Source organism: Corvus hawaiiensis, chromosome 3 (assembly GCF_020740725.1).
Source record: "Corvus hawaiiensis isolate bCorHaw1 chromosome 3, bCorHaw1.pri.cur, whole genome shotgun sequence".
Classification (NCBI taxonomy): domain Eukaryota; kingdom Metazoa; phylum Chordata; class Aves; order Passeriformes; family Corvidae; genus Corvus; species Corvus hawaiiensis.
The window spans coordinates 2311914-2326832 of record NC_063215.1 but is presented as its reverse complement, the minus strand read 5'-3'; the positions used below and the strand labels follow the sequence as shown (position 1 = coordinate 2326832).

Sequence of the window (14919 nt, the reverse complement as noted above, 5' to 3'; positions counted from 1 at the left end):
AATTTTAAGGCTCCATTTTCTTCTTTCCCTTTCACAATCCATTCACCCTTTTTAAAAGGTATCTATGGTTTAATCTGTAAACTTTCTATCTAAATGGGTCATCTTGGCCCATTTCCTCTAATTTAATACTCTCTAATCCCCTCCAAATAGGTTCCCCCCATTTTTTCCCTCAGTCAAAAATTATTCACCTCTACTTCTACTGCATCTTCCACGACCATATTAACTGCACATACACTGGAATAAATCAAGGAAGCTGCTACTGCTGTGCTGGGATGTGGCAGCAGAAAACTGCACAGGGACAGAACATGACCGAAATCGAGCTAAAAACCAGGAAATTCAAGCTATGCAATTCCCAGTTTGGAAATTTCTGGCAAAAGCCTGATACAAAGCTGTGAGATATCCTTGCACTCACTCAAAACACAGAGGAGCTCTGAGGTCACCCAGCAAATCTGAATTACAGGGATAACAAAGATGCCCAGGGTGACATGGCCTTACCTCCAGACTTCTCTCCTGCTGTGAATTAGATCTTTAAAATTTCAAGTGGTGGTTTTAATACTGAAATCCAACATACTTCCAGCTAAAAGGAAGAAGAGGAGGTGGCTCCAGGGACTGCCAGCAAGTAGGAAACCACTAGTTTTGAACAGAACACGAAGCCACCAGCAATAGAAAATAACTAATTAATGGCTTTTTGAAATCCATTGGAGTTTGGTTTCCAACACTAAATCCCTGGCAGTCATTATTCTCTGCTGTGACTCCCTCTACAGAAGGCTGTGACTGCACTGCCACTTGCACTATGAACGTCCAAGGATAAATCTTCATCCTTGAAATAATCCATCTGGGAAAATGTGATTCATTCACAGCAGCCCAGCTCCTTGCTACCTATGCTGCAGAAAGGGTTCCTCTTTCCAGCTCAGCCTGAGAGAAGGAACAATCTGAAGTCAAGAGGTCAAAGTATCCCAGGAATGTGATTGCCAGGGGATGAATATTTGGTTGTGTCTGTAACAGGGATATTGGGAATAGCGATACAGGACTGGCCAGTGGGAGATGAGTGACAGCACAGCGCAGGTCAAGCCCTTCCTTTCAGCCTGACAAGCTCCAAAATTTGAATTCAATTGCTTATTTATTGAAGAAACAGCATGGAAACCAATTAAATTGAAGATATATGACAAAAGTCATTTAAAGGAACAAACAAATTTCAAATTCCAGGATGAGATTTGGACAACCTTGACTGGCACTGGCATTCAAGGTACTTGAGTTGCTTGGACCAACACATCCAGTACCAGGGTTAGGTGAGGTGCCCCAGGTTTTGTGCCTTTGCCAGAGGACACTGAATCAAAGGTGGCTCATCCCTTTCAGCAAATCTAGAGTGGTGCTAAACTCTCTATCCCTCTCATATGTTCAGTGGTTGTATGGAAATCTCTCCTGTAACATTGATTTTTCTCTGATCAAGGCTGAGTTTCAAAGAACTGCATCATTTTCCTTGTTTTTCAGTGACAGAAATGTAGAAGCACAAACAATACATCAGCCAGACCAAGTGAGGAATTCAATGCTACTATTCCCTGATTGAAATATCCAGTTATTTTACTATTCCTGGTTAAAATTTCTTCCCTGGTTTAAATATTCCACCAGTGGAAGTCTCCAACTCAGCCAACTGCTCATAATCATTGTAACCACTTCTTTTAGACAATTTAACAGAAAAATACCACGAAATTACTCTTAATTGCTATGAGTTTCTTCAGTTTGTACTTACACTACTGGAAAAGTTCTGAGCATACTTTACATGAGGATGGGACGTTACAAAGCCGCTTGAGGGTCTTCAGTGTTATTCACCATTCTGTAAGACACAAGGAAAAGATCCAACAACATTAGAGATGTCTGTGAGAGGCAAAGAGATCCAATCACATCATTCTGGATAATCTGTCACTAATCCAGACTCACAGACTTCAATGCACACGGCAGATTCTTACGGACAGAGTTGATGTCTGGTGTTGTAATCAGGCCAGAGACAAAAATTTAAATTACAATTGATTTCTTTTGGCCACAAGTAAATTAATCTATGCAATCATTTAGCCTTATGACAGTTACCTACCCTTTTAACTCACAAAAGCTATTAAAAGGATTATTTGGCCAACATCCGCAAAGAGCTCAGGAGACAGGTACTGTGTTCTGAGGAGGAATGACCTAATAGAATTTTCCTCAGCTATCACTGCTGATGTCTTTCTCCACAAACTAACCTGGACTGAGAGTGCTCCAAAAGTCAAACTATTAACCAAGAGGAAAGGGAAAAGGCAGGATGTTGTATCCAAGCAAAGCTGGGATAGAAAATGAGTGGAAAGAGTAGCACAGGGAGTTGCATGGGATAATTTCCTCTGCTCCATCTGTAACATCAGCAATCATAGATTGCTAAACCATGGACAGCAATGAGGGATGGACACATCTTGGCTCTTCTCAGTGGTTGTAAGTGGTCCAGATATTAGAGAAAGGCTCTTCCTCCATCAACACCTGCTGAAGATCTTGGGGAAGAACTGCACCTCTCCCAGATGGAGCCCACGAGGCACAGAGAGACTGAAGAATCCCAAAGCTGGTTAGGCTGGAAAAGCCCTCTAAGATCACAGAATCCCAGAATAGTTTGTTTTGGAAGGAATCTTGAAGCTCATCCAGTTCTACCCCCTGCCATGGGTAGGGACATCTTCCACTATCCCAGGTTGCTCCAAGCCCTGTCCAGCCTGGCCTTGGACACTTCCAGGGATCCAGGGGCAGCCACAGCTTCTCTGGGCACCCTCTGCCAGGACTCCCCACCCTCACAGCCAACAATTCCATCCTGATATCCCATCTATCCCTGCCCTCTGGCAGTGGGAAGCCATTCCCCCTTGTCCTGTCCCTCTATCCCTTGTCCCAAGTCCCTCTCCAGCTCTCCTGGAGCCCCTTTAGGCACTGGAAGGGGCTCTGAGGTCTCCTTGGATCCTTCTCTTCTCCAGGTGAACACCCCCAGCTCTCCCAGCCTGGCTCCAGAGCAGAGGGGCTCCAGCCCTCGGAGCAGCTCCATGGCCTCCTCTGGACTCACTCCAGCAGCTCCATGTCCTCCCTGTGCTGAGGCCCCAGAGCTGGACACAGAACTCCACATGAGATCTCACAAAGGAGAATACAGGAGGAAAATCACCTCCATAGAGACTATTGAGTCAAATTGTTACCCCAGCACTGCCAAGGCCACCACTGACCCACGTCCCCAAGTGCCACATCCACACAGCTCTTAAATCCCTCCAGGGATGGTGATAGCATTTTTTTTCCTTTTTTCCTCCACGAAAAAACTCATGAACTTTCAGGACCAGAGGCTGGGCCAAATGAGCTTTCCCAAAAGTGGCAGCACTCAGCTTTTGACCACCTGCTTTCCTGGGAGGTTTAAGCCTGTCCACAAGAGCCTTCTACCACCCAGCTGTGGCCAGGGAAAGCTCTGGGTGTTTCCAGGGAGGGGAGGTGCTGAGTGCTGGCTGCTGCTCTTCCAAAACACCTCATTTGGCCCACACTGAGGTCCTGAGCTGCCTCTTTCTCTCCAGGAAGAGGTCACCAAGATGAGTGATCCCAGCAGACCCTCACAGGTCACGTTCTGCGGGCTGGGAGAGAATCAGTGACACCAAACCACTGATGGAAGGAAGAGCCAAACACTCAGGTCCCGCCCTGTCAGCCACCCCAAACCTTTTAGTGAGACTCCCCCAGCAAACCCCTCGTCTGTCAAATCTCTTTAACTGCATTTTAAACATATTCCCCTAGGCAGTCACAAAAAATATGAGATCATGCTGCTGACTTCTTGCCAAATTTTAATACAGAGAGCTGTTTTGTTTTCCAAAGAGGAACAAATTAGACTTAAATATATACAAACTTTCTGAAGGTCAGAGGGGCTAATGACAGAGAACTGGATTCCTTAGAGAAAGATCTGCTTTCAGGGTGAGGAGTGTGGATGTAGCAAAGAAGAAAATCCAGTAAAGGAAAGAAAAAATCACCTTCCATCATCATGAAATGCAGGATTAAAAGTAGAACACGAGGAGATGAGATAAGAGAAGCAAAGAAAAGGCTGCAGTAACTCAGGTTTTGAGATGACAAAGGCAGGAGGATGATATTAGTGATAGCAATGAAAGAGGAAAAAACTGGTATGGACCTCAGACGTTTTAAGTGAAGAGCCATTAGGACCTAGACCAAATCTGGGACGTGATTAGAGAAGGAAGATGAGCTTTTCCAAGAGACTCCAGATCTGTGAGTGCAGACAGAGGACGACGGGATTTCAGCAGAAATAAACAGCAGCAAATTCATGAGAAAATAGGGATAATTCTCCATTTTTGCTAGGTTAAAGTGTCAGGAGGATTTATTACACTCAGAATGCAACCACGAACTGTCCCAGCCTGAGTAAGGAAGGACAGGGAATGCTCAGGTCTGCCTTGGGAGCAGGACTGGCGAAAGGAAACGCAGTTTCAGAGAAAGGAGAGGAAGCTGGTGCTTCCTCCGGCCGCTGCCAGCCCCGAGCTATTGAAAAGGGGCACAAACAGTCTTTGACTCCACGTTGGTCTAAAGTTCAGTGGCACAGAAATACCTTCCCCACCCCCAGACACATGTGAGAAGTTGCTTCAATGCTTTTGTCACTTAAGGGCACATCAGGCAGGGAACAAGCAAACCCTTCACCTAAAATCTGAGTCAAAAAAATTCAGTCCCAACCAACATAAATTCCATCAGCAACAAATCCTGACTCTGAATCATGACTCAATATCCCTCTTTCCCTCAGTCTCCTTTCAGCATGAACCAAAGCACCAAAGCAGTCTGAGCACAGCAGCCAAGGCAGGTGTCACCACTCTCTGTGGTGATATGGGAGTAAGAACTCACAAACCTTTGCCCTTTTTCGCATTATTCATTAAATAAATTATCTGCTAACCCAGGGAAAACACAACCAGCTCCCCTTCCTATTTCTGGTACAGACAACAAAAAAAGAAGCCACTATTAATATGGAAATCATGGCTGCAGTTGTAGAATCAGATGTAATGAACAATCTTGTCCCCAGCTTAAGTTGCTATAAAGGCAGCTTAAATTTACAATGGATGAAGTCTTCATGGCAATCTATTTTTCAGATATTAAAAATCTCATTTTCTCGGTGCCAAGGACAAGTGGAAGTGTGAAGCACTGGAGTATCAACTCTGCATTTGTCTTATTTGACATGAAATCATTCTCATTTCAGTTCTGATTTTTAATACATTCTTGGGATCCACTTCAGTTTTCTTCATTTCTCACTGCGTGCAATTAAATGTTTTGAAGTAGAGTTCACCCTGATCCACAACACCCTGCAGAAGCAAGGAGAAAGTCACTTGGTAAAGATGAGGCGGATATCACTTATTTGGAAGAGAAACTAATTTTCTCTTTTAATTTCTGAGTGACTCACATAGGATAAAAAAAAAAAAAGCCATCACTTTGTATTTCACTAATACCTTCCTTGGTGAGTTCTTAAAATGGGCTTTACAAATAACAAACTAAAAGCTTTCGTCCTTGGGGAAGACAAACATCCCCATTTTGACATAAGTAAAACATGAACAGAGGGGCTGAATTCTTGGCTTAAAGCCACCCTGGGCAGTACCAGTGGCTGAACACAGCAGAGGCCCCGCCGCTACAATTGTCACACACAGCACTCCTGGAATGCAGAACCACCAAGGTCCAGCCTGGTGAAGAAATTCAGCCCTAATAACGAAGTGCTACCACTGCTGAACTCACAGTAAAGGCAGATTCCCAACTCCATACATAATTACAAACAAATACTCTCCTAGAAATAGCAAAAATTTCAAAATTTACGTCTTTTACTCAATGTACAGCTTAAGGTCTGTAGGAATTGTCAGGTTTTCTGGGCCCTGGGCACGTGTGTGTACACATGTTCATGAACACGTGTCAGGGGAGGTTCAGGTTGGACATCAGGAGGAATTTCTTCATGGAAAGGGTTGTTAAACATTGGAATGGGCTGCCCAGGGGGGTGGTGGAGTCCCCATCCCTGGAGGTGTCCAAGGCACAACTGGACGTGTCGCTCGATGCTCTGGTCTGGGTGACAAGGTGGTGATCTGCCAAAGGTGGGACTCATTCCAACTGGATGATTTTGGAGGTCTTTTCCAACCTAAACGATCCTGGATTCAATCAACTTCTCTACACTGAGTCCAGTGTGAAGTAAAGCTGTTACCTGGTTTAACTCCTGTCCCAGGACATTTTGCTTCAAAACCAGCAAGAGACCAAAGATCCATCCACTCCAGTTCATTCTGGTGATTAATCACCCTCTCCATTACGAATTTGTACTTGATTTCTACTTTGAATGTGTCTGGCTTCACATTCCAGACAGCAGCCTTCCTTTGCCAGCTCCAAGTCCTTTATTCCCAGGAGATGTTCAGACAGGCTCTTATTTACCCAGTGCTTCTAAAACTCCAGGTACCACGTTTGTATCAAAACTTAAATTCATCGGGGTGCATGCACAAAAGTAGGACTAGTGTCCAAAATACTGGAGCTAATCTAGGACTCTCTAGCCCATTTTCCCAAAATAGGCATATTAGGAAAAAAAAAATTTAAAAAAAGCTCTGCCATATGACTTGAGGATGTGTTTTATTTGTGCCCTGGGAAGCAAGGCTAGGAACCTTCTCCAGGCACTGCCACCTCCTGAGCACACCCCACAGCTTGGTGACGCGCAGCATCCAGTTCCACACGGAAAACCTTTTATCCAAGCTCCCTGCTCAAGCAGGGACACCAAAACCAATTGTTCAGGACCATGTCCAGAGCATCTTCAAAATTTAAGACTCCAATTCCTCTGAGCAACCTGCACCAGTGAGTGGAAAGCAGCAAGAGATCACACTTTTTATGAACAAAAAAATCCTTGGAAAAATGCTCAGAAGTCACCTCCAGCCAATGCTGTTTTCATTCTTACTGTGACTGTGTTGTTTACCAAACCTTTCGCAGCACAACCCTGGAGCAGGCCATATTTTGGGATTATGGTGAGGGAATGCAGCAGCTCCTTGTCAAGTTAACAAGTTTACAATTTTTTTATGGGCTCTTGTTTTTTCCCTGAACTCTCTGAGGGGAAAACATCAACAGAATGTTTTAGAAAACAAACACCTCAATCTTATGATAAAGCCACAGCTTATCATTTATTACAGGTAAATGGAAAAAATCAAATAAATAATTTCTCCTACAACATGCCCTGCAGCACATTTGCACAGGACATTTAGCCAAGAACCACAGTCAAAACTATTTTTCCCTTCTTTTCCCTCCCAAATCCCATGCAAAAGAAACCCCCTTGCCCAAATTTACTGGAATTTTCTAGAGCATGAGGCAGAGGCCAGGCTCCATTTTGAAGTGGACTGGCAACAGATCCCACTACAGAAAAATTGAGGTCACAAAATCACGAAGTTTCCCAAACTCCAAGGCTTCCAGAAAGGCAGAAATGACCATCTGTATTTCACTGGAAAAGACCCTGAGTTACTCCAAAAGTCCCAGAGATCCATCAAAGGCAATGCAGTCCCAGTAAAAGGATGTAATTTAGTGTCGCTTTGTCCTTAATGGCAGCTGGAAATGAAATGCTGTCCCCAAGCCACCTTTGCAGACACATCTGAGCAGAGCGCACGGGTTGTATTTTGGTTATTGCTTACAAATGAGCTTCCAGCGTTAACATCCCAAGCACCTACGCTGCTGGATCTCCTAGACTGCTGTATGTTGTCCCTTCCAATCATGGCTAAAAATTCGCCTCAAATCAAAAACCAGAACTGAATTGGCTTTTCCAGCTAAAATTACACACAAATGTCACCAGCAGAGTAACAGCGAGGCACAAACTCCTGACATGTAGGGACAGCCAATGGCTGCTACAACCCCATTTCCTTAGGGATCAAACAGGATTTCAGCCCATTCAGATCAGCTGGAGCACTGAAATGGGGGAGGAAGAGCGAGTTAGGAGTCACCTGACTCTTACAGAGCTACAACAGACAAGACAGACCCTGGAGTGGAACTGAGATTTTGAAGCCCTACATGACACCAGCAGGGATTGCACCTTGAACTCCAGGTATACTCTAAGAACACACCTTCATCCTGACAAAACTGATGGATGGGAGACTGCCATCTCCTTGAGTCAAGCCTGGGCCACACATACAACAAATGAGAGGCTCGTTCAAAAACCATCCCAATTAACAGCAATTACCTTGAGAGTTTTCTCTGAGGGATACAGGGACACAGGAGCCCTGGACATGCCAAGTGAAATGAGGTGCTCAATTGCCAAGCACGTCTGCATGCCATGAATCCACCTCCACTGCAGACTGCTTGTCCCACAGAGGATTCAGGAGTCCACCAGGAAGAGGAACTCATGGATTCTGTGGATGTCATGGCTGGGAAAAGGCAGGGTCAACAAGGGACACTGCAAAACATACAACAGCTCCAAGAAATCAGTGTTCATTCAGCTGGACAGGAAGGGACCTTCCTTCATCCATGACTCTCCAGGGGAACACCTCAGTAGATGCCCCAAATCCTCTTCAGTGGAATTCCAGAAACTGCTTGGCATCGGGTTACTTGACAGAGGGAGATAAATTGCAAGACAAGGGCTTTGAAATGTGTTGATTGAATCAAACTTGATTTCCTTTTTATTCGACTTGATTTTAACTTTTCCTGTGCCAAATCAGGGAACACTTCCAAAAGCAGCATTTTTTGATGGAGTGGTCCATCACGCTTGGAATTTGCATCTGCATGGATGTAAAACCCTCGGCAGGCACAGAGAACTGCAACTACACAATCCTATGACAGTATGAAGATGCTCAGTACAAGATGCACATTCAGGTGAATTGAGTTCAAGAACCTGCACCCAGCTGCTGACCCAAAGAAAGAAACCAGAACTGTATCTGCCATCATTTGTACCAGGAACAAGCAAGAGAAACAAGTCATGCCTCACAACCCTTTATTTTTGCACTGCTGTATGGCACAAAAAAAAGTATTAAAGAGGAAAGTGGTATCACTTGACAATAGCAAATTCACTGCATAAAATTTAAGTATTATCTGTTTTAAAACAGGTTTTGGATTTAAGATCATCATTCCTTTTTCCCAAAGAGGAACAAGATAAAATGCTGTACAAACAATAAACTTGGTAGGAACTTCACAAAATATAAAATGCTGTTCTGAAAAGTGCTGCAAGCTCTCAGTTACTCGTAATAAAATAAGAATGCAGCCCTTTTTCATCTCCCAAGAAAGTCTACGTAAAAATTGTGCCAGAAAAGGAGGCTGAGAGCAGCGTGGTGTCACCAGGGTCTGCTCTCTGCTCACAACTGCTGGAGGTCACAGGGCACCCAGGGCACCCAGGGCACCCATCTGTTGTTCACTTCAGAACACGAAGAGTTATCAGAGCATCCTGAGTCTGCCAGGGATGCTGGAACAGGGCTGGCATGTGGCAGACGTGTCCCCACCACAGCAGCACAGATCAAACACGTCCCCTTGCTCCGCTCCACCCCGTGCCCTTGTCAACCTGTTGTGCTCAAAATATCGATCTGTGGCTCCACCGTCCTTTTCTGCTTCCCCTCTTCTTCCTCCCGGCTGACCTGGACTTTGATCAGCTTCCCCTCTAAAGGAATTATCCATGGCAAGCAAAGAGGCCGATCAAAGTTTCCTTTCTCACAGCTTTGCCAGAAAGCCTGGGGGGCTCTCCCACTCCTGCAGAGGAACACGGAGCAGCAGAGGCAAGGGAGAGGATGAGCTTTTAGTCCAAGGTAAAGCTGTACTCCGGTGACTCTATACCAGAGACTTCATCTTGTTTCTACCCAGTGACTTGTGCAGAACAGACGGAGATGACTTACCCCTGCCCAGGGCAAGGGGTTGGAATTCAGTGATCTGTGACTGGGCTGAAACTCAGCAGCTCACTCCACGTGTGACATCCAACCTGCTGAACTGCAGGCAGGGAGCTGCTGATACCCTGAGCACCGACTACTCTCAAAGATACATGAGACAAAATACTAATTCCAAAGTCAAGAGTTAGAAAATCATGGAATCACAGGATTGTTTGTTCTGGAAGGGACCTTGAAGCTCATCCAGTTCCATCCCCTGCCATGGGCAGGGACACCTTCCACTAGCCCAGGCTGCTCCAAGCCCCATCCAGCCCGGCCTTGGGCACTTCCAGGGATCCAGGGGCAGCCCCAGCTTCTCTGGGAAACCTGTGCCAGGGCCTCTCCACCCTCATAAGGAACAATTCCTTCTCAGTATTCCATCCAACCCTGCCCTCTGGCAGTGGGAAGCCATTCTCCCATTTCCTGTCCCTCCATCCCTTGTCCACAGTCCCTCTCCTGGTTTTTTTAAGACCTTATTTTTATACACCCTATTTAACACTTTTATCCCAACAAATAAATAAAATATTCCTAAGCACCTACTAGAAACCAAGTAACATTCAAACAAACATCAACTGGGTGCTCCAGCAGAACATTCCAAGAGCAAGCACAGTCACTTCTCCTACCTTAGCCCAGACCACACACCCAAACGGAGATCACTCGCCAGCTAAATATTATTCTTTCAAAGGCCTTCTCCTGCTTAACATATTAACAGGATTTATAGGAGTGACTGTCTGGAACACTGCTTAACAATGCTAATAGCAGAGTTCCAAGAAATCAGTAGTTTGGCAATTAAAAATCCAGCAATACACACTGAAGTATGTGCTCATGCTTGCTAAACCTGTAATCCGAGTTCTCTTTTTTTTTTCCCTCCCCATAATAAGTGGTTTAAATTTAGTAGGAATGATTCACTTTCTGCAGGTTCACTTGCTTTATTTCTTCTCCCTTTTTTTTTTTGCACTTAGAATCCATCTTGGATGACATCTAACAGGAAGATTGGAGGAGGGAGGCAGAACCTGGCTTTTTAGAGAAAAGCCAATCTATTACACTGAGCATTTTCTGTAATTTTAAGTTAAATATCTCCATAACTCCAATTTTCTCCTTCAATAACCAGCAGATACAGGGCACACACAGACCCAAGCAGGATTCTAGTGATGCTTGTGCTCTAAGCTGGGTCCAGGGCAAAGAATAGACTATTCCCTGTGGTCTTAACACATATTCCATCCTCAGATGGTCTGCTCTGGCATTAGCATCCCAGAATTCCAGAACCAGAACCACTGAGGTTGGAAAAGAGATCCAAGACCATCGAGTTCCACCTGTGACTGATCCCCACCTTGTCACCCAGACCAGAGCACTGAGTGCCATGTCCAGGTGTTCCTTGGACACCTCCAGGGATAAGGACTCCAAACACCCTCCGCAGCCCCTTCCAATGCCCAACTGCCCTTTTGTTTAAGAAAATGTTCCTAATATCCAATCTAAACCTTCCCTGGTGCAATTTGAAGCCATTTCCTCTTGTCCTGTCTGTTTTTACCTGCGAGAAGAGGCCAATCTCCACCTGGCTGCACTCTCCTGTCAAGGAGCTGTAGATCCAACTGGGACTCTCCTGTGCCACGCTCGATCTAACCAGGCTGAGCAGCACCTTTGCTTTGCATGAGCCAGGCTTGGGGACAAGGAGTCATGGAATCCCAGGATAGTTTGGGTTGGAAGGGAACTTAAAGCTCATCCTGTTCCACCCCCTGCCATGGCAGCGACACCTTCCACTATCCCACATTGCTCCAAGCCCTGTCCAACCTGGCCTTGGACACTTCCAGGGATGAGGCAGCCACAGCTTCCCCGGGAGAATTTTGCCAGGGCCTCACCACCCTCACAGCGAAGAATTTCTCCCCACTGTTGAATATAAACCTACTCTCAGTTTAAAGCCATTCCCCTTGTCCTACACAGAACTCTGGCAGGTGGCTTTTGACGCATGGAAGGGGCCTGGGAAGGAGGGAGGCAGCAGAGCAGGTGACAGCTTTGGGACAGCACCGGAGGACTATTACGGCAAAACTTTGCTAAATATATCAGCAGTGCAAAGTAGGTGGGTCAGAACATCCCTCCAAGAGAAATCCAGATTTGGAAGCATAGCCCAAGTGACAAGGTATAAGTTCAAAGGAGGTATAAGCACAAACATAAGGGCTTTAAGCAAAAGCACTCGGAGGATTTGGCATTTCCCTTCCCCCTTCACACATATATATTCAGCCAAAAGCACAACACAAGCCTGCAATGGAAAACACTCTTTAGGAAACAGGCAAGGAAAATAAATGGATGCACAGAGAGGTGAACTGACCTCCAGCCTCAACTGAAATTATTTAGGAAGCTCAGGACCAAATATAGACTGAGCTATTGGCCTACACCCCCTCACCTGTGAGTGGGCTGAGACTCAGCAACTCATTCTACATTTGACACCAAGCCTGTGTATTTCCTGAGAACACAGGACTGTCAGAGCTCTATAAACCAAAATACTGACTCCAATGTCAAGATCTGTAGAATCACAGAATCCCAGAATAGTGTGGAGTAGAAAGATGCTTTGAAGTTCACCTCCTTACAACCCTGACACCTTCCACTATCCCAGGTTGCTCCAAGCCCTGTCCAACCTGGCCTTGGACACTTCGATCCAGGGGCAGCCACAGCTTCTCTGGGCAACCTGTGCCAGGGCCTCCCCACCTTCACAGCCAAGAATTTCTCCCTAATATCCAATCTAAACCTACTCTCTCTCAGAAAGAACCATTCAGGAAGACGAGGACAAGAAGCTGAAGTTTTATTATGGAGACTTCTGAAAAACTGATGAATTTCATTGGGCTGTGACAGAGTTCTGCTGAATCTTCGAACAGGAAATCCAGCTTCAGCTGTGGGTATATATTGGAAGTGTTGATAAAAGCCAAAATTGCAGAACATTTGGAAATGCATAATTTAGTAGAGGACATTCAGTACAGATTCATAAAAGGAAGGTCATGCCTGACAAATCTGCTGAAATCCTTTTTATTATACGACCAAATCGTTAGGTTAGACAAGAGTGAAACAGTGGACATAAGTTATCAGGATCTCAGGAAAGCATTTGATTTTGTACCACTCAGGCATCATGATTTACAAAGTCATAAAGTATTGTGCAGGGAGAAGGAATTGAAATGGATTAAAGAACATTTTAGGGATAGGCACAAAGGCAACAGAGTGAGTGGAAGGAATCTGAAACAGAGAGGTGTAAAGGTCAGGCTGCTGCTAAAGGCATAAAAACGGGCTCTGAGAACAGTAAAACTTGAGCTCAGCTACAGTTTGAACGGCAAGAACACCTGAATTTGCTGGCAGAACTGCAGAAGGGTATTACTAGTGGTAGTAAATTTGGAGGAAATCAGGTGTAGAAAGGTGGCACTTGCAAAGGTGCTGCACCAACCTGTGGGATTCACCTGTACTAGAGCTGAGGTGTGAAGGGACCTTCTGGCTGGGAATCCACACTCAATTTAAAGAGGATTCAGTAATTTTATGGTCATTATTAAATCTGCAGCTATGCATGCTGTGGTAATGATTTGGGTAATTAAATCTGAAGCTTCTGGGAATTAAGCTGATGGCCTGAAAGGGTCAAAAAGAAAACTCCTCTGGTGCTTAATCAGAGGAACAGCTTTGCAAGCTGGATGGGTGTATTAATTGTCTGATTCTGACCACGATGTGACACACAAAGCTACATCCAGTGGATCTCTGGGCTGATTCAGCTCAACTCTCCACAGAAATCACCACGATTTCACCTGTAGGACACACCAAAAGAAATCAGTGTGGCTTTGTTAGCCCCTCTCAGACAATTTTGCACAGACAAAAAGAACTCCCACTCATCCCGAGTTTTCCACGGGCTGCTGGTAATATCTCCTCCTGAAAACTGCCAATTAGTCTTGTGGCTGGTAGACTGGACACGAGCTCTGTTGCTTGATGATGATGCAAGGAGTTTTTATCCTTTTTCTTTCCTAAGTGAGCAGCAAATCTTTACAACAATGTCCTCGTGAGCTGGGGTAAAATTCCCCATAGAAAACTGAGCCTCAGCTACTGCTACTTGGCTCAAGGTCAGCTGGGATAAAGATGAGAACAGAACATGGATCTTCTGATTCCCACTCCTGTGCCCTGAATTCCAGGCCACAGTGCTGCTGCCACCACCTGTGGGGACAGCCTTTCAATCTTGAAGGCTGTCAAAAGCCAGCAGCTTTTCTAAGCACTAAAAATCACTTTAAATAAACTTCAGTTTAAAAAAAAAAAAAAGTTAGGGGAGAACAGGTGGACTCCTGTGACACCAGAATTCTTCAATGCACAAAGAATCTTTCATCTCGCTGTTCTACATGACACCTTTAAATATTCTTCTACATAAAGGCATGATATGCAAGAGCAAAAGAATAACTGAGAAACAGTAATCCCTAACAGATCAACTGTGCTTTATCTACACAGATTCTGCTTTCATAAAAGCACAGAGGAAAGAGGGGGAAAAAAAAAAAAAAAGAAAGTACATTCTTATTGTTTTCTGAAGCTTAAAATAACCACAAAGTGAGAAAAATCAAAGCTGTTCCATAGAACAACTAGGAAAAAAAAGTCTCACTGAGCATTTGAGAAAGACAGTAAATGGCAGAAGATGGAATTAGAGATGTAGTGAGTGCCATGGTCACCATGCTCAGATCCTAAATTTGGTCTGTGCTTAAACCAGGGTGGTTAAATGGAAGGATCTGCTAGAATGTATGTGCCCCATATATAATTATAGCTGTCACTGGCAGCAAAGGCTACAGTACTGGCTGCCATTACAGTCTCCATTTTCACTTGCTAACTTCTCTGAAAACTTTCTTTTTTTCCATATATAATGCAAGTGGATGCAGGCAGTATCTGCAGGAAACCTGCTAACTGTGAGCCAGTCAGAAGGTAAAGGGATGGGAAGAATTAGGAACAAATCATCTGTACTGAACACAGGCAGAGTTGCCATCAATTTATTCTCAAAGCTGATTGATTATGGAGTTTTTGCACTTACAGAAACAAGCAGAAAATGCATCTACTATAGCTGGTT

At 44.7% G+C, this 14919-nt stretch overlaps 1 protein-coding gene across 11 annotated transcripts in view; it reads right to left on the bottom strand.

Annotated features, from left to right (window-relative positions):
* Positions 1 to 14919, bottom strand: part of HMBOX1 (homeobox containing 1) — a 107034-nt gene that overhangs the window by 59097 nt on the left and 33018 nt on the right. For 10 of the 11 annotated variants that reach the window (XM_048296620.1, XM_048296621.1, XM_048296622.1 and 7 more), the window contains one exon: positions 1751 to 1834. In XM_048296620.1, the coding sequence (XP_048152577.1) occupies positions 1751 to 1773 (23 nt within the window). In that variant the 5' untranslated portion in view covers positions 1774 to 1834. The remainder of the gene's footprint in view (positions 1 to 1750; positions 1835 to 14919) is intronic. The other variant, XM_048296619.1, reaches the window with a different exon arrangement.